The sequence below is a fragment of the Thunnus albacares genome, chromosome 7, assembly GCF_914725855.1.
Source record: "Thunnus albacares chromosome 7, fThuAlb1.1, whole genome shotgun sequence".
NCBI classification, from domain to species: domain Eukaryota; kingdom Metazoa; phylum Chordata; class Actinopteri; order Scombriformes; family Scombridae; genus Thunnus; species Thunnus albacares.
Window position 1 is genome coordinate 2,685,853 of NC_058112.1, and position 23,156 is coordinate 2,709,008.

The 23,156-nt window shown below is 41.1% G+C and overlaps 1 protein-coding gene across 1 annotated transcript; it reads left to right on the plus strand.

Moving 5' to 3' along the window:
* Window positions 1-4,813: 4,813 nt before the first annotated feature.
* On the plus strand, window positions 4,814-23,108 carry has3 (hyaluronan synthase 3). The gene is made up of 5 exons (XM_044357588.1): window positions 4,814-5,561; window positions 14,837-14,930; window positions 15,074-15,624; window positions 18,458-18,559; window positions 18,758-23,108. The coding sequence occupies exons 2-5, from the start codon at window positions 14,837-14,839 to the stop codon at window positions 19,685-19,687; spliced, it is 1,677 nt and encodes a 558-aa protein (XP_044213523.1). The 5' UTR covers window positions 4,814-5,561; the 3' UTR covers window positions 19,688-23,108.
* Window positions 23,109-23,156: the final 48 nt, after the last annotated feature.

Consider the following 23,156-nt stretch of genomic DNA (forward strand, 5'->3'; position numbering starts at 1 on the left):
TCAAGATGCCTTTGCTGCTTCGCATTTGACCTTTTTTTATGTGACTCTAGTGAGCCCCTAACTTTTTGGAAGTGCAATACTGAATCACTTGAGTGCCCCTTTAACTAAACACACAATTCACTGACATACAATTTTTAAATTATTTCCTCAAATGCCAGAGTGTGTAAAAATATACATCCCTTCAAGAAGTACACGTTAATGATGATAATTACTTGGCTTTGCTTCTCATCTTAATGCAATGTTTCAAGAACATAACAAGGTTTTGGTTTTTCTACATAAAGTCAGACTTCTGCAGCATTATGGTTACATCTTAATGTCAGTGAAAATATGGTATCAAGCAGTATATGCAATAATTTCTTGTTTGGGATATATTCATACAAACCTTAAGTGTAGAATGGCTGGACTACTCTTAATAAACATGTAGGGTCCACCAGGGTTTGAACAGAGTAAAGCTCAAGGCTGACAGAGAGGAATGAGACATTCCTTCTTTTGTCCTTCATCACCCCTCTCATCAATTGAGCAATAGGCTAACAGTGTATGAGGCATGACCTTCTTCGTCTCTCCCTCTGTGTGTGAACATACAGCAGGCAAACATGACGGCTTCAGCCTTGTTTGCAGTCCATGGATATTTCCCCTGATGCGGAGTCAAGGTATCACTGTGGCAGGCACTTAAGAGGCACAGGCTCTTTCATCATGGTGGCAGATTTAGGCCTCTTCACAACACCATCACCAAACTATGGCTCTTAAATCACACCTGTGTTTACTCAGGAGGTTATGCATTTTTCAGTTTGTGCCACCACCAATAGCCTGAAGGGACATTTTTAACAATAAGCCAAGTAAAAGGGAAAAAAAAGTTTGCCAATGACTAATCCATCACTTATGTCACACAGAGTGAATTTCCATGAAATTAAAGCGAACAGCCTTTGTAGACAATGCTTAATGTCTAATATGGGGGAATTGGCAAAAAGTGTCTTTCCTGTAGCCAATAGAAACCTTCTAATCAAGAGTGAAGCCCATTTTAGGCTTTCAGGTAAGTGAAATCTCATTCACAAAGGCCTAAGCTGGAGTGAAGTTGGGGGATTTCACATGAATTCATTTGACTGCATGAATATGAGCTCTATCCTGTTACTCTCAGTGGATGCTCACAGTATAGTTGTTGTTCAGAGTTTTCAATTTGAGATTCATTTTTTAAGAATGAGGCATTGTAGAGTTATTTTGGTCAAGGTCCTGGCACATGCTATAAATGGAAAACTAAATCAGTCTTACAAACACATTTTAGCTGTGCAGTTGCAACTCTTTGAATCGAAAGACACTAAAACCAGAAGCTTTAAACATTCACTCTCTGATGTTGGTTTAATGCTCATTAGCATCCTCACATCTCTAAAAACTTGAGTATGCTCTGTATCTGCTGGATGTGTAAATCGGTAACTGTTTGCCAAGATGTTCACCGTAACTTTAAGGTCATATGTCAGATGTGTTTTATCTTCTTGTAGATTTCCCAAACTTCCCCAAAAATCTGTTAATTAAGCTTTAAGTGACAAATATCAACTGAAAGGTGTTTTGTCACTAGTCCCATCATCTGTTACTGTATCTCCAGGCACTGGAAGTGTTTGACCTGGTTTGGATTATCCTTGATAAAGAAGTCAGCTTTTCCACATGAACCCTTCAGAGCCAAAATATCAAACACTAACAACGGAGCTCACTTTAGATGCACAGTATAGATGTGTTATGTCTGCCTCAGATGTTTTATTTATACAATTAATTTTTGTACAGAAAGTCAAAAGGAGGCAGCGAAATAGGTCCACGTTCAAATCCCAGGAGACACTGGATGAAGTCCCTAGCAAAGCATTTTTGCCTTTCAGCAACTCACACTTCACAGTAGGAGCCTCATTCTGCCTGCAGAATACTCATTACAGTCAAGGTCAAGAGGCTGGTTGTGCCTCTGGGCAAGACAAAGGTCTGTTTGAATTAGCTGCCATTGTCTTTTAATAGGATATGAAATTGTTCTCTAAGCCATATTGTTTTTACCATCAACCTTGTTTTCTGCCATTAATAAAGAGTTTAAGAAAAAATGATAAATGAAATGCCAATGTTAAATTGGATCAGAGATTTTAATCCACTCAGCATTTTGATCAAGGTCATTCCGACTTTGGAACAGTTGGGGTCTCCTGCTAGCATGCTAAACCACACAATAGACTACTACTCAACATGGGAGGCAGCATGAAGAGTTAATGACAGAAATGTAGTTTAACTTCAAGGTACAAAACTTGATTCTGATCCAAACTGGGTTGGTTTTTTTTGCTGTTGTTTTTTTAAATCAGATCAAGGGATTTGTTAATGTTGAGATTTTACAAGCCACTTGAGTCAAGGTTGTTGGAAACGGGAACAGACAAACACAGCGACTGTTTCAGTCTTGGGATCCAAATGCTATTTTGTCCCACTTCACATCCTCAGTATTCTATAACTATAAAAATCAAAAGGGAAATCTAACTTTAAGGGTCTGTTTAAACAGATAAACATATTTTCACACTTACCTCTAGTAGTAAGTAACTATGATAAAAGCTTTGGTTTTATTTGCACAAAATTTGAGATATCCATTTCAGATATCTGCCTTCACACTAACAGAACGCAGCAATTTAATTTTATCTGAAATGCTCAAACCATTCAAAAAATGTTCCTTTTTATTTTTCATAGGATATCCATTAGCTTCTGCTGATAAGGTTGCTGGTCTTCTGGGGTCCATAAATCTTGACATTAACAGTTATAAAAGGAAAAAATAACATGATAACATAGTGAATTTAAAAAACTGCAAAAAACAAAACACAAATCATGTTGAGGCTAAATTTGCACATAACCAGAGGAAGAAGAAGGATAAGAGACGGGTTCTCTGTAGGCTCTGTATAGAACATTCCAAAAATTTGGGAAGAGATACCTCACCTGTCTTATATGCAGGAGATTCTGACCAGTGTGTGTTTTTAAAGGTCCTGTGTGTAGACTTTAGTGGAATCTAGCAGAGCAGTCTTTAAGTATAAGTATGTTTTAATTAGTGTATAATCACCTGAAAATAAGAATCATTGTCATTTTGTTACCTTAGAATGAGCCCTTTATATCTACATAGGGAAGGGTCCCCTATCAAGGAGGCCGCAATGTTGCACCACCATGTTTCTACAGTAGCCCAGAATGGACAAACCAAACACTGGCTCTAGAGAGAGCCTTTTGCGTTTTTCACGAATTTCATGGACAGCGTAGGTTCTCCTACATGCTTGGAAGGGGAGGGAGAGGGCGAGGGGTTATTCAGTTAGTTGCAATCTGAAACCTCACCACTGGACACCACTAAATCCTACACACTGGTCCTTTAAAGTATTTTGGGGGCATTTTTAAACCTTTATTAGGCTATAGACAGTAGATAGCTGAAAGAAAGCTCGCAGGATGGACTTGAAGCCAAAAATAATTAGAGTTCACCAAAGAAACTGGTTTGCCTGATCAACAACAGGATACTAAGATGAAGTTTGGTCTTTATGGCTAACAAGGCTAGTTTGGAATGCATTTGGCTCATGCTAATGTGACATGGACATTGCAAAGCTAATCTAGCTGCACTGTTTTTAGCAAAAAGAGGCCTTTGTATAACCTTCTAATTGGCTATGGACCAAACAACAGAGCAATATTCAAGGTGGTTTGGTTGAACCAACCCTTATATTTAAGTTGATAACATTAAACCAATCTGAAACCAAAGGGTCTTAAGAAAACTTCGGCATACCATTAGTGCTCCACCAATTTTACACATGAAGCTGAGAGAATTACTCTTATTGTGTCATCAGTAAATGTAGGGTTGGAGACTACAAACTTTTGAAAGAGTTTGGCATTTATTGTCAGGTAGGGTCAAACAAAATTAGCTATTAGCTTATTAGCTATAAGTTTTCAGTATGGGGAATGTAGAATCCAGCATTTTTGGATCTGTCCCATTCTATGGACTTAATGTCAAGATATCTCCTCCTCTAATGCTTTAATTTGAACATTCCTTTTTTTAATCTGTCTCTGGCAAGACCCCCAACTTTATGAAACTGTAATATTGAATTATTCCTTTAAGGTACCAATTCCCTTCATTTTTCAACCTCATTTGGCAGTGAGTGGCTCTGAGTGTTTGAACCCTTTTTGTTCAGTTCACTGTGGTAGTCTGTCTCACATACAGCTATCTACAGTTGGTTTTACTCTGTTTTCCCACTGAGAGGGAGGGAGAGAGTGCTAAAGTGCCGGTCTCTGGCTGCTGAAGCCATGAGAGGTCTATTACAGTAATTACTATAGCTTACCATGTGTCACAGTCAGCGAGCCAGAGATGAAAATGAAGAGAGGAGTGTGAGAGAGAGTATGAATGCAGGGTGGTTGAGTGGAATTGCATTGTATGTATTACCTGACTGTAATGAAATGTGTTAGAGGGGCTTTGGCAGCCATCTATCGATTCTCTGAGGCGTGCTGCAGTTTATGACAGGCTGCCAGCTCGGCCGTGGCCGTGGAACCTACAGGATGTCTGCAGCTCAGCCTCAGAGCAGGAGAGGAGAGGGAGAGGGAGGGAGGGTAGATAAATAAGCCCATAAAGGATGCTTTGAGTCAGGCGGAGAGGTGGAGAGGAGAGGGGGCTCCGGTCAAACAGTCCCCACGCTTGTTGGAGGCTGCTGGCTGCATTGCAGAGAGATAGGGAGCTATAGCTGGGGTGTCCAGGGAGGGAGGCAGGGGAGAGAGGCAAGGAGAGCAAGAGGAGGGGGGTTAAAGAAGCCAGAGAGAGGAACTAGGGAGGAGAAGCTCAGCAGTGTCGGTCTGCCAGCCAGCCAGCCAGGCGGGACAGTGTGACAGAGGAGGAGAGAGGGAAAGGAGGATTTAAGCTCTGCTGCAAACAGAGGACGCAGAGATGGGCTGATACTGCAGCACAGAACGGCAGCAGACAGAGAGGGGTGGAGGAAACCTGGAGAGGGCGCAAACGAGGAATCAGACTTGAGGACGGGGCCAAGATCAAGCTCCTCACTCTGGCCTTCAACCTTCATCATGACCATCACCATCACTTTGGCCCCAGGTAGCTCATGCGTGGCGGAAAGGAGATGAAGGTCCAGTGCCGGGATGGAAATCACCAGAGACAGAGACCAGAACAGATGCCACCCCCAACCTGTAATCTACAGATGTAAGACAACAGCATCAGTTACCAGCTGAGCACCTCTGATCACATCTGAGCTGGGAGGGGGCTTCATGCCCTGGGACAGTCCTGGGAGATAGAGGGAGGAGGAGGAGGAGGAGGAGCAGGCAGCGGGGAGGCTGGCTCACAGAAGTAGTGGAGGGTGGTGGTTTAAGCTGCCTGCTGTATTTTTGGATGTGGGATCTCCTGAATTAAGCGACCAAGCTGGAATAAAGATGTAGTGTGAGCTGGTGGAAGGAGGGGGACAGAACAAGGAGAGTGCTGTGCTGAGGAGAGGAGAGGGCTGGACGTCCCAGCTGGACGGACGGACCAGGAGGACATAGATCTGGGGGGATTCTTGAGGGGGAGACGAAAACGGAGGGTCCACTGGATCAGGAAGGTAAGGATATTGTTATATGTTCGACACTAATAGACTACATTGTGTCCTTATGATGTAAATTGACCCCCACTAAGACGGAAAGATAAGATAAATCCCTCTTTTGTTGGTCTTCACTTTTGCATTTCAACTGGGGTTTAGGATTAAGATTAAAACTAGAATTAGCTTTAAATTAGAGTAATGCCTCATGTTTGGTATACAGTTGTGAAGGTTTGAGAAAAGAGAATGAATAAAAGTATTCACAAGTGAGAGCAAATGTGTTCAAGGGGAGCAGAAACTGAAATGAGAGTTTTAGAAAAAATGGAGTAAGCAACATTAAAGCTTACTTAGAAAATGCAGGACAAAGAGTTGAGTGTGTTCAGGCCTGTGTGGTGAGTGTGTTTGCAATGTGAGGTAGAGAAAATATTTTTTTCTGCCTGACACTGTGAGTGTGTGTATGAGTGAATTAGTTGACTGAACACTTCAACAGGAGGAAAGAAGGTCCAGAACTGCTGGGAAAAGTTGTAAAAATGCTCAGTAATGACAAAAGAATAGTCTATGTTCCCTGTACATTATCACTGTGTGTGTGTGTGTGTGTGTGTGTGTGTGTGTGTGTGTGTATGTGTGTGTGTGTGTGTGTGTGTGTGTGTGTTGCCTCCTGGCATGTACTACACGTGCTGCTTTTTTCCCCCGTGGAGGCAGACAGTGACCGTTAGGAAACAGTTGACAAGAACGCCTCAGAGTGGCTGTTTGAAGGCTGCTGGCGTCTCCAAAGAAAACGCTTGACTGTTTGATTTTCCATGGCATCACTGCCATACTCAACCTGTCTGGTCTGGTGCCTTTTATACAAAGCCTGTTATTTGACAGACTACTGGTATACAGTGAGACCTAAGGTGAAGTAGACCTGCTAACCACAAAACATACTTTGATCCAGTCAGAAAGATGGATAAATGATAACTTCCAGTGATGGGTAGCATGAGAAAAAAACAGAACTAAAAACAAGATTAAAACAGATTGTTTAAGCTTAGAAGTAAGAAATAATACAGTCTTTCCCTTACAAATGAAAAGGTGAATTCATAAGTAATAAACATACCCTTTATACACTCAATTCTTTCAAGGGTTTTGCTGCTACAGGCCTAATAGGTCTGGTATGACCACTATCTTATAGTGGCTAATGTTAGCTAATGCTATCAAACTTTAGATAGATATTGATGTGTAACTGACTTTATTTGGTCAGTTTGTCGACTTTATGACTTTTTTCTACTTGTTCTACTGTACATTTCACAGATAAATATTTCAGTGGTTACAAAACTGTTTTTTTCATTCTCAGTCTGATGATGTCTTTAAAGCTGCATTAATCAATATTTTTAAATGTACAGTGGGTCAAATGACTAAGTGTAATGTGAAAGGGGTTGCATGTAGTGACTAATTCACACAGAATTATATGCTAAGCACTAAACAGCAGACAAAGTGAACAACTAGCAAGTGAACGTAGTGGAGCATTTAAACAGCCACTTATTTTTCTTAGGAGTTGGTGGAGACTGGAATAGATCTAAAAGGAGAGTGAATATTGGACTTACATTCATCAGGTGGACACAAATACAACTCTGAATGAATGCTAATGTTGCCCCATATCCTCTAGATGTGTCAACAAGCAATAGCTTGCCAATTCATTAACCATTTTTAGCTACTTTACAAGGTTATAATAAACATCAAACATTTGCAATTTTTAACTTGTTTTGGAGTTCTGACCTCTGCTAATTTAATGCAGCTTGAAAGCAATTAACCCATGAAAATGTTAGGAAATGAAGAACGATGGAGTGTGCCATTACCCTGTACTTGCCACTTGAGGCCACAGGGGCCACTGCTCAGCAAAAGTTACATACTGTTGCTTTAAAAACCTGTCTGCACTGTGTGTTAAGTTAAAGGATGGGTTCACAATTTTTGATGTCTGTCTTAAAACAACAGTCAGGTGTCCATATGAAAAATGAAAGAGGTTTTCCTCGCTGTAATCATTCGTCCTGTTCATACTGGCTATTAAAAGATCCCCTTCAAATGTGTTTTCAATGTAAGTGATGGAGGACAAAATCCACAGTGTGCCCACACAGTCATTTTGAGCAAAAAGCTTTTAAAAGTTGATGTGAAGCTTATATGAGGCTTCATCAGTCTGAGTTAGTCATATCAAGTGGATATCTGACACATTTACAGTCTTTTTAGCATCAAATTCCCTCTTTGTGTTTCCTCAGACAGTGTTTCCCTGTTGAGCTGCGGTGGAAGTATAGTAACAAAAAGAGGAACTTTGGCACTAAAAAGACTGTAACGTTGAAAGATATCTACTTGATTTGACTCATTTGGACATGGAAGCTTCAAATTAGCTTCAGATAAACTTTTAAATACATTCTAACACAGGAGGAGGACTGTGGATTTTGTCCCCCATCACTTACATTGTAAGTGCATCTTCTAATGGTCAGTATGAACAGGAGAAATGATTACAGCAAGAAAAACATGTTTCAGTGTTCCTTTGGGCTCAAGACTATTGTTTTAAGACAGACTTGAAAAATTGTGAACCTGTCCTAAGATTTTGTTCTGAGAGTGTGAATACAGAATACTTGTGCTAGGGTAAATAAAATCATCAGGACTCCTCCTCTGGGAATCATGGATATCTACAGCAAATCTGTTTCATTAATTCTGGATCAAAATGTAGGCAGGCCAAATTATATTATTGCAATGAGAAGGACTCATGATGCATATCAAGATCAGGTCTGAAAAACATTAAACTCTATATCACATATTAAAATATTGTTGACCTCAGCTATTCCCCACAACATATGAATGGAGGGCCAAACGCTGCATTTAGTCTATGTTAATAGCAGGTAGTGTGAAATGACATGGCCTGAAATACAATTGAGGCATTACTTTTTTGCATGAATGGTCATCCTGTGACAACTTCCATCCCTCTTACACACACACACACACACACACACACACACACACACACACACACACACACACACACACACACACACACATCTCCTCAGCTGTGAGTACTTTATTAGGTTTTCCCCAGCTACATCACTTCCTTCATTATGTAGTGAGGTCTGTAAAAGAGGATTTTGTGCTACATTCACTGGAGAAATCTGAGTGGAGGCACTGAGAGAGCCCTCTAGTGGCAGAAAACACTGAAATCTTGAAGTCTTTGTATTCCTCATCACTGGGTCGGAACAACAGTGCTGTTTATCATATCTCTTCATATCAAAACGGGTTATACGGGTCTCTTGAGTGTGTTTTATGAATGTGTTTGTGTTGAAGCCCTGCTCAGCTGATCTTGACTCATCTTATCGATGATATCATGACTCACATTAGCAGGAAGTGTGGGGCTGTGAGGATCTGACGGCCGATAACATATTCAAGTTTGTTCATGCACCGACAATGAACATGTCGAGCCTGTCCTCTCTTCAGTGCGTTCTCCTGGGCACCTCAGACACTATACTGTATTCACCAACCCCACTTCCTGAATGCTTCTCTGCTCCACTAACCATGCCTCTCCCTCCCTCCCTGCTGTCTGATCTCCAGCACTGCCCTCCTACAGGGTTTACTTGTAGGGAGGGATAACAAATGTTTCTGAATGAAAAGCTAGTTTTTCACACCTGTATAAGTAAAAAGTACACTCACACACACATTATTTTATATTAAACCAAACACTACAGCTACAGTAAAAAAAAACAAAAAAACAGAGAGGTTTTTAACTTCTATTGTGCAGACAAGTATTGTTCAAGCAAATGTTGTACTGTCATACAATTTAAGGCGAAAATTGCTATTTGAGAGATTTAAGTTATTTTAATACCACTGTTTTGGAGAATTTAATGTGTCAGCTAAATGGTCCATGTAAAATCATTATAAACCATTCTTTATTGAATCCTTTCAGGTTGTATGAAGGGAGCAAGAGTCGTTGAATGTTTTGTGACATAAAAAACTCAGCTTGGAATAATAATTTGTGTCTAATATAATTTTTCCATAAAAAAAAGTTCAATTACCTTGAAATTCTTGATATTTCATCTACTCCTTCTACCTCATTGAAAAGTCAGAATCTATGATAATTCAAATATTGATCAATTCAAAAGTTTTCCTGCTAGACACAAGATGTCTCCTACTTCACCATCTAGTCCATTCTCAGTGTATATGTACTGAAGTTTTCAAATCACACTTGTGTTATGTTGAATAATGGACCGAGATTGGCTCCAAACTAGTTGTGATGTCACAAATCATTCTTGGAGACTCACGTGTTAAACTGAGATTTAAGGTGAGCACAGAGAAACTTTCCTCCTTCAGCAGACGAATGTAGAAACAAACTGCACAGTGAGGAGAACAACATCACAATGAAGGAACAAACTGGATGCCAGTTACACACAAATGATTTTGTTGTTTACGGTCGAGGAAGAGTTAAAAGATGAAATGGAAAATGTATTTAATATTCAATTCTCCTTCAGCTGATGAATGTGAAAACAAATGCGCATGCATCATTCTGCACAGAGAAGAGAACAACATCCAACTGAGGGAACAAGAAGAAAAACATGTTTTTGATGGAAACAGACACTGCTGACGTCATGAATAAAGGTTCAGTAACTGATTGTTCATTCAGCAGCGTGCTCTTAAACAGATTTACCCCCAAAAAACATTTTGTTCCAAACCCAGAGTGTAGAGGAATTCCACCCTTGGTGACTGGCTTCAAATTCTGATCATATTAGTTCTTCCCTAACTTGTGTCCTCAAATCAGTGGTTCTTTAGCTCGCCCACTGAGGTTAAATTTAACCAGTGAATTTTTCTCCTCAGAGCAACTGAACTCAAATGTTGAACTCCACTTTGGCCTGTTTGATACTATTGAACATTTGCATTATTGTAAATGAGAGGTAACACATAACACAGTATAGAGAGTATGTTAACAGTTCCAGTTTTCTGACTTCCCTCCCTTGTTTTCAATTTCCACCCAATACTCTCTTTCCAAACACCTTTCTTGCTCCCCCTCTTCCTCCACAAGCTGTGTAAAAGTCCCCTATCCCAGGGCCAAAAGCATCATCATTCAGTAACACCTCCCCACCTCCTCACCTGAACTCCCAGCCCATTCAGTCTCATCACCTGGATGCAGGAACTCCTTCCCATCTGGCACTGCCACTCCTGAGAGAAACCTGGGAATATTACTTCTGACTTGAGTTAATGTGGTTCGTTCCTGGAGATACTGATCAGCGCTGGAATCATTTGGGAGGAAACACTTTTTTCTTTTTCTTTCTTTGATTTGTGGTTCATTTGGAAGTTTGGAATTCTCTGCATCCTGGATTATTTGTAAAATGATGACCCAGTGTTCCAGGACAATTTTTCTAACAAACACGGATCCTCATCAAGATATGGACATAGACCTGGACCACATGTAGACGGGCTTGTGTAGAAAAATCCCTCTGGATATGTGGGTAAAATATAAAGCCACAACTTCAGGTTTTACACGCTGTAAGAACCACACGACTGTCAGATATGTCTTTTTAACATTTACTACAAAAAAGTGACTTTCTTTTCTAGAAGAAAAGCAATTACTACTGAAGATTTTTTGTGTGTGGGATGACGAAGGTGATGATGTAATTCTTAATCTTTTATCTTTCACAATTTTGATGATGTGTTATTTCATGGGATTTGGCTTCTGTGAATTTGTGTTCAGGTAGAAACTTGCCTCTAGATACTGGTGTCACTGCTGTTACTCACAAACCTTGGAGCAGGCTGACTTGTGCCTATAGTTGGAATTTTCTACTTCTTATTGAATTATGATTGATTCTGCTGCTCAGAAGAAAGTCCTTCCTTTTCATGTTTAATGTCATTGTTGTGCATGGCGGTCACTGGTAAAATTTGAGTATCCAACTTTCATCCCAGAAAACAGCTGGGCTGGAGTCAGGATAGGCAGGCAGATGTAACCTGGGGGCTAATTGCACCTGTCCCCCCCAGTCCCTTCACTAATCCCAGCTCCCGGCCTGACAAAACCCCTCTGGTGACTGTGGCCCTCTAATCAAACAGCACTTGTTACTGTCTGCTTGTTATCTGGCCTGTGGCCCCGGGGCCATGCTGCCTCTGTCTGCTGGTTTAATCCACTATGGATCGCATATTGAGGAGAAACTCTTTGCTCTGTGACAAACAAGGAATTTATATCCCTAATGAACATACAGTGCAATATACAGTCAGCTGACAAAATTAAAGGAAAAACTGGTCCAGGTCTGAATGTTTGACCCCTACAGTGAGGGGATCTGGTGGCTCTGTTATGCTGTGGGGGGCATTTTGCTGGCATGGTTTGGGTCCACTTGTCCCCTTAGAGGGAAGGGTCATATAATTTGTCACTCATCTACTGTCATCTGTGGCATTCAATAATGGTTAAAGAGTGAGTTCTCCTAAATTACAAAAAAAGCACTTTCTTAATTATTTATTACCTCTAGTGGTATCTATCCATGTAGATAATTTTGGTTTTAAGATTTTTATTTTTATTGGAACTACTTTCTACCAAACAACTGGTCCAAATGATAGCTGTAGACAGTGTGCTGTGTAGACTATCCAGAAAAACCGGGACACTGTTTGTGGAAAGAGATATTGCTGTTAAATCCTTAATACAATTTTCAATGCTTTTAGCACCACAAATGAAATTCCATTCACCTCCATTGTATTAGGGTTTAAGCAGAGCTCTCAGAGACAGATATCGCAGAAAACTGGATTAATAAACCAGATCATTTAGAATGTTAAAACTGTAATTTGGATAAACCCATTCTTTAAGATTGCACTAAACCTCTTGAACATATTAGGTTTTACATACTTTATGTGTTGGATTTGTCATCATTTTGACTGATGCTCCTATTCTGAATAAGTCAGTGCAAAAGAAATACAAAATAGAAAGAGGAGAGAACAGGGAGAGAAATTAGGAAAACTGTCGATGGAAAGTTGCGGTTTTGAGATTATTCAAAAGAACCTCTAAATGACAGTGATGACACACCAAAACAATGCCTGAGAGGGAAAATGTATTGTGTGTGTTCCAAAACCTCTATCTACAAAATTCCCCTCTCTGTCAGTGCCTGAATATCCAATAGACAGTGTCTCCTGAGTAGAGTGTACATCTGTGGAGTTAGTGTGATTCATTGCCAGCATGTAAATCTGTACGTCCACTCAGCAAGCCTGTTAAATCTTTCTGTGCATGAGTGTCCCACAGAGCTGAATGTAATGATATAAATATCAGTCTCTCTGTCTCTCCTGCATGGACCTGGCCAGGTGGGGTGTGGGCTGGGAGGGGGGCCAGGAGGTAATTTCATGAATGAAAGGACAGAATTGTTCCTCCATTTCGACTGGTCCCAAGCATTGGCCAAACCCCGGCTGGCCTTTTAATTAGAGCTATTAACCTGCAGAGAGGGAAGAAGGGAGCGCCAGAAGGACTGATGGGAGGGGTGCTGAGGGGAGAGAAAGGGGGGAGGAAGATGAAGGAGGGGAGAACAGGAGGGCAGGAGGTATTGAACTGTAAGTTCTTTCACTTAGAGTGATTGAATGCATGTTTAATCTGGGCCAAGCTCTTTGACAAGATATCAGCACTACACCTACTGTAGTAGCAGCACCAGTGTCAGCGGTAGTGAGTGCAGCAATAATGTGAGTTGTAGCAATAATATCCATGTGAGTAGTAGCAATAGTAGGAGTAGCATCAATAGTAGTGATAGCTGTAGTAATAGTTTTATTTTTAGTTATAGTCTCTGTCACCACTAGTTAGAGTAGCAGTAGGCTATATCAGTGGTTCTCAAAGTGGGGTCAAGGGACCCCCAGTGGTCCTGGAGGGAGTTCCAGGGGGTCCTCAGCAAAAAGGGAAATCATTTATTTTCACTATAATTCCATCTATCACACACAATGAGAGAATGTGTGACTATTTTGGTCATGGGTTTCATATACTTTCTGTAATAAAACATCTAAAAGCAAAAATCTTATCAGATGGAGGACCCTGGGACAAAATCTTATCAAATGGGGGTCCATGGTCTAGTTTGTGTCAGTATGGGGTTTCTTGATGTGAAAAAGTTTGAGAACCACTGGGCTATATGACAACAGTAGTAGTAGTGGTAGTAGTGGTAGCAGCAACCTGAGTACTATTATTATTGTGGCAGTAGTACTTGTGCTAATAGCAGCAGCAATGGTAGTAGTGGTGGCAGCAATAGTACTGGTACTGTAAAAGCAGTAGCACTTGTAGCAAAAGTACTAGTAGCAATAGCATGCATGTGTGAATAGTAGTCATAGTAACAGTTGTGGTATTGGTAAAATAGCGCAAAAGGTTGTAGCCTATTGGTAACAGCAATATTGCTAGAAACACTAGTGGTACCTTTACTAGGAGTAGTAGTAAAAGCAGCAATAGCACTAGTTGTACTACTAGTATTAGTATTAGTTGTATTAGTGGTACTAATAGCCGCAATAGTACTAGTATAAGCTGTAGTTGCAGCAGTAGTAGTGGTGGTAGCAACAGTGCTAATAAAAATGGTATTACTAGTACCATTACTACTACTAGCAGTTGTAGTTGCAGCAGTAGTAGAAACAGTAGCGATTGTACCAGTGAAAGTAGCAGTACTAGTAATAGCAGCAACAATAGTACTGGTACTATTGGTGGTAGAAGTATTAGCAGCAGCAGCAGCAGCAGCAGCAATAATGATAGCTGTTGTAGCAGCCCACTACTACAGTAGGCTAGTATTTTCCTTTGACTTACACCTTCCATGTTTCCTGCACCATGATGTCAGTGACTGCTGCGGGTGTGTGTTCAGCTGATGGTGACCGATGAAAGGTTTTAAAGAAAAAACAGGAAATGGCACTTGGGTCAACTAATGAGGAGTTACAAGCTCTCTCTGTCCAGAGGCCCTGCTCCCTGTCTCACCTGACATGTATAAGCAGACATGTGTTGATACTGCCCCTTTCATGTACTGTACAGCATGCTCAGATTCCTCACGTGTGTGTGTGTCCATGTATGCATGTAAGAAGCAAATTATATGCAATACATGTGTCTTACTCAGTGACATTGCTGTGAATATCCGGTGAAAGTTCATTTGTACATAGTGTATCCCCTTGCAACTATAATTTTCTCCTCTCCTCCCTACCTTGTCTTCTCCCTCTGCTCACCCTCTATAAAACTCTTTCCCCTCCCTCGCTCTATTCCTATCTTCCCCCTCAACTTCTCTCTGATCCTGTCTCCTCTTACTTTTTGATTCTCACCTTGACATCTGTTGGGATCCTCGCTGCCTCACATCCTCCTCCACCTCCAGATGCCCTCTCGCTGCAGGAATGCGCTGAACATCGTGGTCACCACCCTTTTTGCTGCGGTGGTCCTCTTCACCATCCTGCTGGCCTATGTCACAGGTAAACTTGTTAATTATATTCATTTATTCTCTATGTTGCATGACAAAAACGATATCATACACAGAGCAAAATACTTGAGGATCAAAACTATTGAAAGTCATGTTTTTTACTTGCTCTCTCTGTATTCTTGTGTTCATGTAAAGGTTATCAGTTCATCCACACTGAGCAGCACCACCTCTCCTTCGGCCTCTATGGTGCCTTCCTCTCCCTCCACCTTTTCCTCCAGAGCCTTTTTGCCTTCTTGGAGCATCGGCGGATGAGGAGCCCCTCCCGGCCACAGCATCTCCGTCGCTCTGTGGCCCTCTGCATAGCCGCCTACCAGGAGGACCCAGACTACTTGAGGAAGTGCCTGCGTAGCATTCGCCGAATCTCCTTCCCTGGCCTGAAGGTGGTGCTGGTGGTGGACGGGAACCGGCCTGAAGACCGCTACATGATGGACATTTTCCAGGAGGTGATGGGTGGGGCTGACCAGGCTGGAAGTATGGTGTGGAAGGGAAACTACCACAGTGATGGAAGCGGAGAAGGAGGTGTCGGAGTCGGAGGGAGGAGCACAGTGCACATGGAGGAGGCAGCACGAGTGACTCGGCTGGTCAGAGGCTGCCGCTACTCCTGCATCATGCAGGAGTGGGGAGGGAAGAGGGAGGTGATGTACACTGCCTTTAAAGCACTAGGGGACAGTGTGGATTATGTGCAGGTAAGGGCCTTGCACAGTTAATTATTTACATGCACCTCTATATTGAAAGTAAGAACTGGATACTGGACTCATTTACTTGAATGAAAGCCAAAATAAAATGAAATCCTGTGTTCTTGCTCAGCCCATAGACTTAACATTGGGATGATATCATGCACATAAAAATAGCTTTTCTAGGCAAATAAAAAACATTCAGAAATTCACAACACAAAGAGTACTGATTGACCTTGTGTCAGGTCAACAGTTTTACAATCATCTATTTTATAATAGTGGTCTATTGAGAAAATGCCTTTTTTGCAGTACCAAGAATGGCCACTGAGTGGCAGCAAAGCTGAGTAGTAGCGCTGTAGCCAGCATTGTTAATAGATCCATGATTAAAGTCCAATGTTCTTTTGACTCACCCATCCACCCCAACCTCCTCACTATGAGGACTTTGTCTCTCTATAATAACTCCACCTGATTCCATCCATTTGCTCCCATAATTACCACGACCGCTAGAGGGAATTGTATGTTGAGCGTTAACATGAGGTTATGAGACACTTGCTGAAATGACTTGGCTTCTTGAGAATTTTTTTCAATTTTTTTTTCTTGAATTCTTAGTATTAAAACAGAAACAAAAAGACTTAAGTTAGAAATTGTATGCTACAAATATGCACTATTACATTTATTTTTCATGTGGCTCCTATCTTCCTCCATAAAAGCAATAGAATCTGCAATGCAGGGCAAAAAAGAAATTGGCACTTAAAGGATGAAGAAATACCCACACTCACTTTTAAAATGTGACCCACTGTGAAGACATACAGTTGGACCAACACACCTATCATGTCTTGTCTTAACATTGTCCATTTATTGTTCTTTGATGTTGTACTGCTTGGATAAAAGCTTGTTTTCTTGTCACTGAGGTATAACTTTTGGTACTGTGTTGTTTGTAGCTGCTTCTGGAAAAGCATCATGTCCTTTTCACTTTGACTTACTTATTTAATTTATTGTCATTTTCTTGTGTATTTGCATACACAAAAGAACAAAATGCTGTTCCTCCCAGCCTAGCAGTGAAACAACAACAGAAAGGATAAAGATATTCTGTATATCTAAAAATTCCCTTTAGAAAAATGATAAAAACATATAATTCCCAAGAGAAAAACATAAGAAGAACGAGAAGTTAGCAGCACAGTGCATTAAAGTGCATTTAGAGAGAAAAGTATCTCTCAGTTCGATGTAGACAGCTCTTGCATGTCAACGAGTGACCAGCACTGATGAAGGAGTTATATAATCCATTTTGCTGTCCAGAGAACATCAGAAAACATTAGGCAACGTGATTGTTGGAACTGCTGGTTTGTATGGGTTAACAGTTAGCCTAGCTTGCACTTCTCTGCGCTTGCCCCGCTTCCACGTCCTGTTGTACCGCTTTTGATGTTTCCTCTCTGGCGCAGCTCCAGGCAAGGCCATGGTCTCCTTTGTGTCCGCTGAGCGTAGCAGACCATGCGCGCTCGGCCAATTTAGCTCCTAGCCATTTCTCATAGCAAAAGTCTTTGTTACGAATGTCCAAAAGAAACTGACGATCATAGACATATTTCCCTTGCACTCCACACAATGACACAAATGTAGACGTAGACATGGACTAAGACACTACAAAGTCGAAACTAGGAGAGGCTGCCACAAATGTTGGTGGCGCTGCAATCACACCAGTTCATGGAGAGAGAGAGAAAGAATACCATCAACAAGGACCCCTTAATTTCTCTTGTCTTCATTAAATAACTCTTCTGTGAGCTTCCTCAGTGGAGATTCTCCTTCAGAATGTTGGTAACAGTGGCAGGTAGAAGTTACCAGTTGACAGCAAGGTAGTTGTTTTGATTTAAAAAATATCCAAAGATGAAATTTTCTCTTCTGTTCTTGCTGATTAAAACTGTTACGTCTTCTTCAGAGTCTTTTCTGAAGATTATTTGAAGATTATTTTGCAAAATGTCACACTTTTTAGGTCCAAGTTTGAGATGTATTCAGGAGCCCATCTCCAGTGCAGCCACTCTCTCTCATAGAACATGGCAGCTTCTATTAAGTTAACAGATCATTTTGGCAGCAGGCCTCACACAAAAATAAAAAAACAAAAACACCATTAAAAGTGTGATGATAGGGGTGCTGTGAGGCAGTAGCCAAAATTTCACAAAGCCATCAGTGGATGCTTATTTATATTCATCTGCACGCTCTAAGCAATTATCATTTAAATCAGCTGTATTACTGATTTGATATCTGCACTGCTTCTGTGTTGGCGCATACAGATGTCCACATTCCTCCGAATGAAATAGATTTTAAACAGGAAACTGAACCTTGCTTGTGAATGCTAATACTGTCTTCGGAAAGTCCAACTTTTTTAATAGTAGAAATACCAGTAACACTTAATTTGGATATCCTTGTGCTTATAAGGTACCACAAGGTAAATGTGTATCTATGGGTGCCCACAGAACACATAATAGTCAGTCATGTCAATTATAAATCTATATCGGACTGTTTATAGTATAAAGAGGTTGCTTATTTGTCTTCCAAACCCAATGGACCCACATTGGACAAAAAACTGATAGCCAGCTATTGCATGCCCTCTGTTGCCCTTACTCTGGGTCAAAGATCACATCCACAGCTAACCCAGAGCTGTGCGATTACAATGAACCAGCTGGGATCTCTGTCAGCAGTCTCTCATTTCTCTCATGGACTTTAGCATTAATACTACTGAGTGTTGTACAACACCTGCAGCTGAGTTTGACCAGCAGTTATACATATGAGTATGGGGGCTTGTGTGTGAACCTCATCATTATTGCACCTGTGTATTTGTCATGTCATATTTTAGGTGTGTGACTCAGACACAGTTCTAGACCCAGCATGTACCATTGAAATGCTGAAGATCCTTGAGGAAGATCCAATGGTTGGAGGGGTTGGTGGAGATGTACAGGTAAAAACTTTACTTTTCAGTTGTAACAACTTAAGGAAGGACCAAGACTATAATATTTTGTCTGAGAGTCAACTAGTCAACTCTTGGGCCACCAAAAGTGATCAAAAAGCTGACTGCAACATGCCTGTAAAGTTCAATGAACCCTTTTATTCCTTTCTTGACTTTCTGAATCATTTCTCCACACTTTCTGTCCTCCAGATCCTCAACAAGTATGACTCGTGGATTTCTTTCCTCAGCAGTGTGCGCTACTGGATGGCATTCAATATTGAGCGCGCCTGCCAGTCTTACTTCGGATGTGTCCAGTGTATCAGCGGCCCTCTGGGGATGTACAGGAACTCCTTGCTCCAGCGCTTCCTGGAACCCTGGTACCACCAGACCTTCCTAGGCTCCAAGTGCAGCTTTGGCGATGACCGCCACCTGACCAACAGGGTGCTCAGCTTCGGCTACAAGACGAAATACACAGCGCGATCGCAGTGCCAGACTGAGACGCCAACCCAATACCTGCGTTGGCTCAACCAGCAGACTCGATGGAGCAAGTCTTACTTCCGTGAGTGGCTCTACAACGCCCTGTGGTTCCATAAGCACAGCCTCTGGATGACCTATGAGTCCGTGGTCACTGGCTTCTTCCCCTTCTTCTTGGTTGCCACAGTCATCCATCTCTTCTACCGTGGAAGGCTGTGGAACATCCTGCTCTTCTTGTTGACGGTGCAGCTGGTTGGGATGGTGAAGGCTACTTACGCCTGTTTCCTGCGTGGCAGCCTGGTCATGATCTTCATGTCACTCTACTCTCTGCTCTACATGTCCAGTTTGCTCCCTGCCAAAATATTCGCCTTGCTCACCATCAACAAGGCTGGATGGGGCACTTCAGGACGCAGGAAGATCGTGGTCAACTTGATTGGTGCTGTGCCTGTCACAGTGTGGACTATGGTGCTGCTTGGAGGTGTGGCATATACAATCTATTGTGAAACACAGGAGCCATTTAGTGAGACAGAGAAAGCATTATTGATAGCAGGGACGATACTCTATGCCTGCTACTGGCTCATTCTGCTGGTGCTCTACCTGGCAATTGTAGCCAAACGGTGTAACAAGAGGGAAGAGCAGTATCACCTGCCATATGCTGAGGCATAAACCTGCTACCAGAAGGACTGGTAGGGCATTCGCCCCAGGTTTCATTGCAGTGTGACTCTAGCAAGGTCTCTAGTGACCCTGTGAACTGCTAGAGTGATGAGCTGTGCACCAGGAACCCGGTCACATCTTTATCACCGGTGCTAAAAAAGGTGTGAATCTGAAATCTGAGCAGCAGCAATCTGATCCAGTTGGGGGAAGACTTGAAGATATGTGGATCCATACAGCTCTCCCATTTATATCATGCTCAACGGTGCTTCACATTGAAAAACCAAACCAAATGGAACTGATCCAGGTTGTAAAGTCTTCATATACATGTAATAGTGACATGCTCAGAAGAACATTAGGTAGTTTATGGGTGCAGGTTAGCTGTAAAACTGTGATAAAAGGGTGCAGGAAGGTGCTTTTAAAGAATGTAAAGCAAGATAAGGTACACAATGAGACTAAGGAGACAAAGTTCTCATTTAATAGTTGGTACATTTTTTGTGTCCTTCATTTTAATATAGATGAGATGGGATGAAATGTGATGGGAGTGAAAATAAATAAAAATAAATAAAAAAGCAGGGCAATTTTCTCAGATTAGTCAAAGCACAGCTAAGCGAAGGGAATCTTAGAAGTGGTGCATTTGCATAAAAAGTCAGTGGAAAGATGCAACTGGGCGTAAACAGATGGAAATTTGCTCTTTGCTGCACAAATCAAGGCGAAGACACGTCTGAGCAAATTGAAACATTTTTAACTTGAGTATAGAAGTGTGCTAAATCCTGGCGCCTTATGATTCTATTTTATTAAAGTATAAAGAAGAGAGAAAGCGAAATAACAAAAAGATCTTTGTGAGTTCTGAGATTAGTCAGAGCTGACACACAAACACACACATACATCCTACACACACACTGTTTGTGCATGGATTCCTAGCCAGCTACAGCTAATGTCTGTACAGTTGGTACATTGACCGCTTGTGAACAATAAACATGGACTGCAAAAACAGTCAAAAAAGACGAACATTAATAGCATTGCATAGCCTGGCATGGCGGTCGCGGACACACACACACACACACACACACACAGCTGGCAGATGCAACAGCATCATTAATATAAGCATATGGATAGAGGTACACCAGCACCAACATGCTCAGTAACATTAAAAATGACTGGCATGGCAGCCACATAAACCACACACATGCATACACGCACACACGCACACAGACACACACACACACACACACACACACACACACACACACACACACACAGCAGAAGCAGCAATATCAGCATAAGATCCAATTGTACACCCAACAAAAACTATACCCAATAAACAATAATATTGCAATGGGCAATAGGCTACAACAGTCCGAAATAGTAAATCAGCTTACTTTTGATGATTACAACAGGAGACAATGGGGGTTTGGTGTTGAACACTGAAATTATTTCATTACAGTCCAATGATTCAGTCAGTTCTCTTTCAAAGGAGAGCAGGGACAAAGAGTTCAGTCTGTATGTCATCGTTGGTACCCTGATACCAGTTTTTATCCGACTGACAGTTTAAAAGAGTCTTTCAACAGTACAGCTTGTTGCTGCTGCTGACGGGAAAAGGGTTGAATTAGCAGAAGGAGGAATGATGAGCAACCCAAAACTCTTTTGACATACTGTACATATGGGCGTGTGAGTACTGTATCAAGATAGATTTGAAAAATCTGAACCTGTCCTTTAAAAGTGTCTATATAATGACAGAGACTGCCGCCGAAAGTTACCAACGAACAAGAAATGCAGAGAATATGATACGTTCTCCTGTCACACAAATTGAAATTGGTTGTAATGGTGTGAATGTGTTCAGGGCACAGACTGAGACAGCTTAAGTGGTTATCCTTCAGCTCAAAGACCAGTCCTTATCAACTCTCATCAGCCATGAACAGTACAATCATCTGCTCCAGCTGTATTTTGTGAAGCAGCTATGATTTACCAGAACAGACAATCTCAACATTTCTGAATATGTGACATGCAGTTGTACTTTTGGTGCTGTTGAGCAGTGTCAAATGATTAACTTATTACTGTACATTCTGGTCCAATTCTCAGTTTACAATCACCAGTGGGTCGTAGTTTCATTCAGTGGTTTAAAGAAGTTTTATATGGTTACTTTTATATATTGTAAAGGTGCCAAATCATGTTTGTGTAATAGTAAAGTTTTACTACAGGACACTATTCTCTTAACTTTGGACATTTGTGTCCTTTTTATGCTAAATGTAGATCATGTTCATTCTTTCCATCATCTACAGTGTAAAGACTGAAGACCAAAGAGATTTCTTCTAAAGTGAGAGACTTGAGAGTTTTGCTTTCACTCTGTCTTTTTGTTCTATGTTTTCCATGCAAATTCCAACTCATTTCAGATCAGACAGCTCAATTTCTAAAAAATATGTTTCAAAACTCAAACATCAGGTCTGTCTGTCAAGGGTGAGTAGTATCAGCATATGTGTCTTCACTGACATCCGCTTTTTTCTTTAAGCAGTGGAAATTTCCTCTGTGTTCATATTGTTTTTCTGTGCGGTCTGTGTAAGTTGAAACTTGAAAGTTGAAAAAGGACACATACATTAAAAGAAAATTATGTTTACAGGCTTGTTCAGCCTTTTTGATGGTCAACCCACAATGCAAGAGGATTTGTTTCTTCATCTGCTGATAGATTTGCATCTCTGGGCATCACAGGACACTGGAATTTTCCTAAGTCATTAAACATGCTTTCTGTTTTTGACACAATCCTTCCATTCATACCAAATACAGCCTGATCCCATATATATCAATGACTGCATTGACTTTTTCCTCATGCTATCTTTGTCAATATCCTGAATATTCACAGTACTGTATGTTCACTTAAAAAGGGGGAAATACATTTTCAGGAATTAATTGGGCCAGAGCATCAGTGTTTTCATTAAAGGACTAAAATGCTTAAGCATGATAAATGCTAAGTGGTCAGCCTTCTCCTCGTACAATCCCCCTTATGTCAGGTGGTGCACAGATCTCAGAAATTGGATGTTGTTTTGTCTATTTCTTGTCACTTTTTCAAAAAAGTTTGAACTAATTTGAACTAACATGTGATTTGTTCAAATTCATTTGTACACAACCTACTTGGCCTACCTCTATGCTATGTTGTAAGGGGTTTATTTACTGTGCCTCTGCTGCCAAGCTAACAATCATCTAAGACAGGTGCATTTAAAAAACAAAAAACAACAGCAAACAGCCTTACCTTTAGCCATGATTTGTCTATCAATGGTGCTCATTTTAGTAAGCATGACACTAAACCATTCTGAGATGGTGTGGTGTCACTAGTTTCCACCATTTTGTATTAGCGAAGAGAACGATAGCCTAGTTTACTGATAGGGCAACAGAGCATGCCATGGGTCAGTCAAGCAGTCAATTTTTGATACCCTTCTCTGGATTACAAGACACGTCCTGTTGTGCTGAAACTAGAAATTTTGAATTTAAA

Coding starts and splice junctions, on each gene's coding strand:
- has3 (XM_044357588.1), top strand. CDS start 14,837: ATGCCCTCTCGCTGCAGGAATGCGCTGAACATCGTGGTCACCACCCTT. Junction 14,931..15,073: donor CCTGCTGGCCTATGTCACAG/GTAAACTTGTTA, acceptor GTTCATGTAAAG/GTTATCAGTTCATCCACACT. Junction 18,560..18,757: donor GGGTTGGTGGAGATGTACAG/GTAAAAACTTTA, acceptor TCTGTCCTCCAG/ATCCTCAACAAGTATGACTC.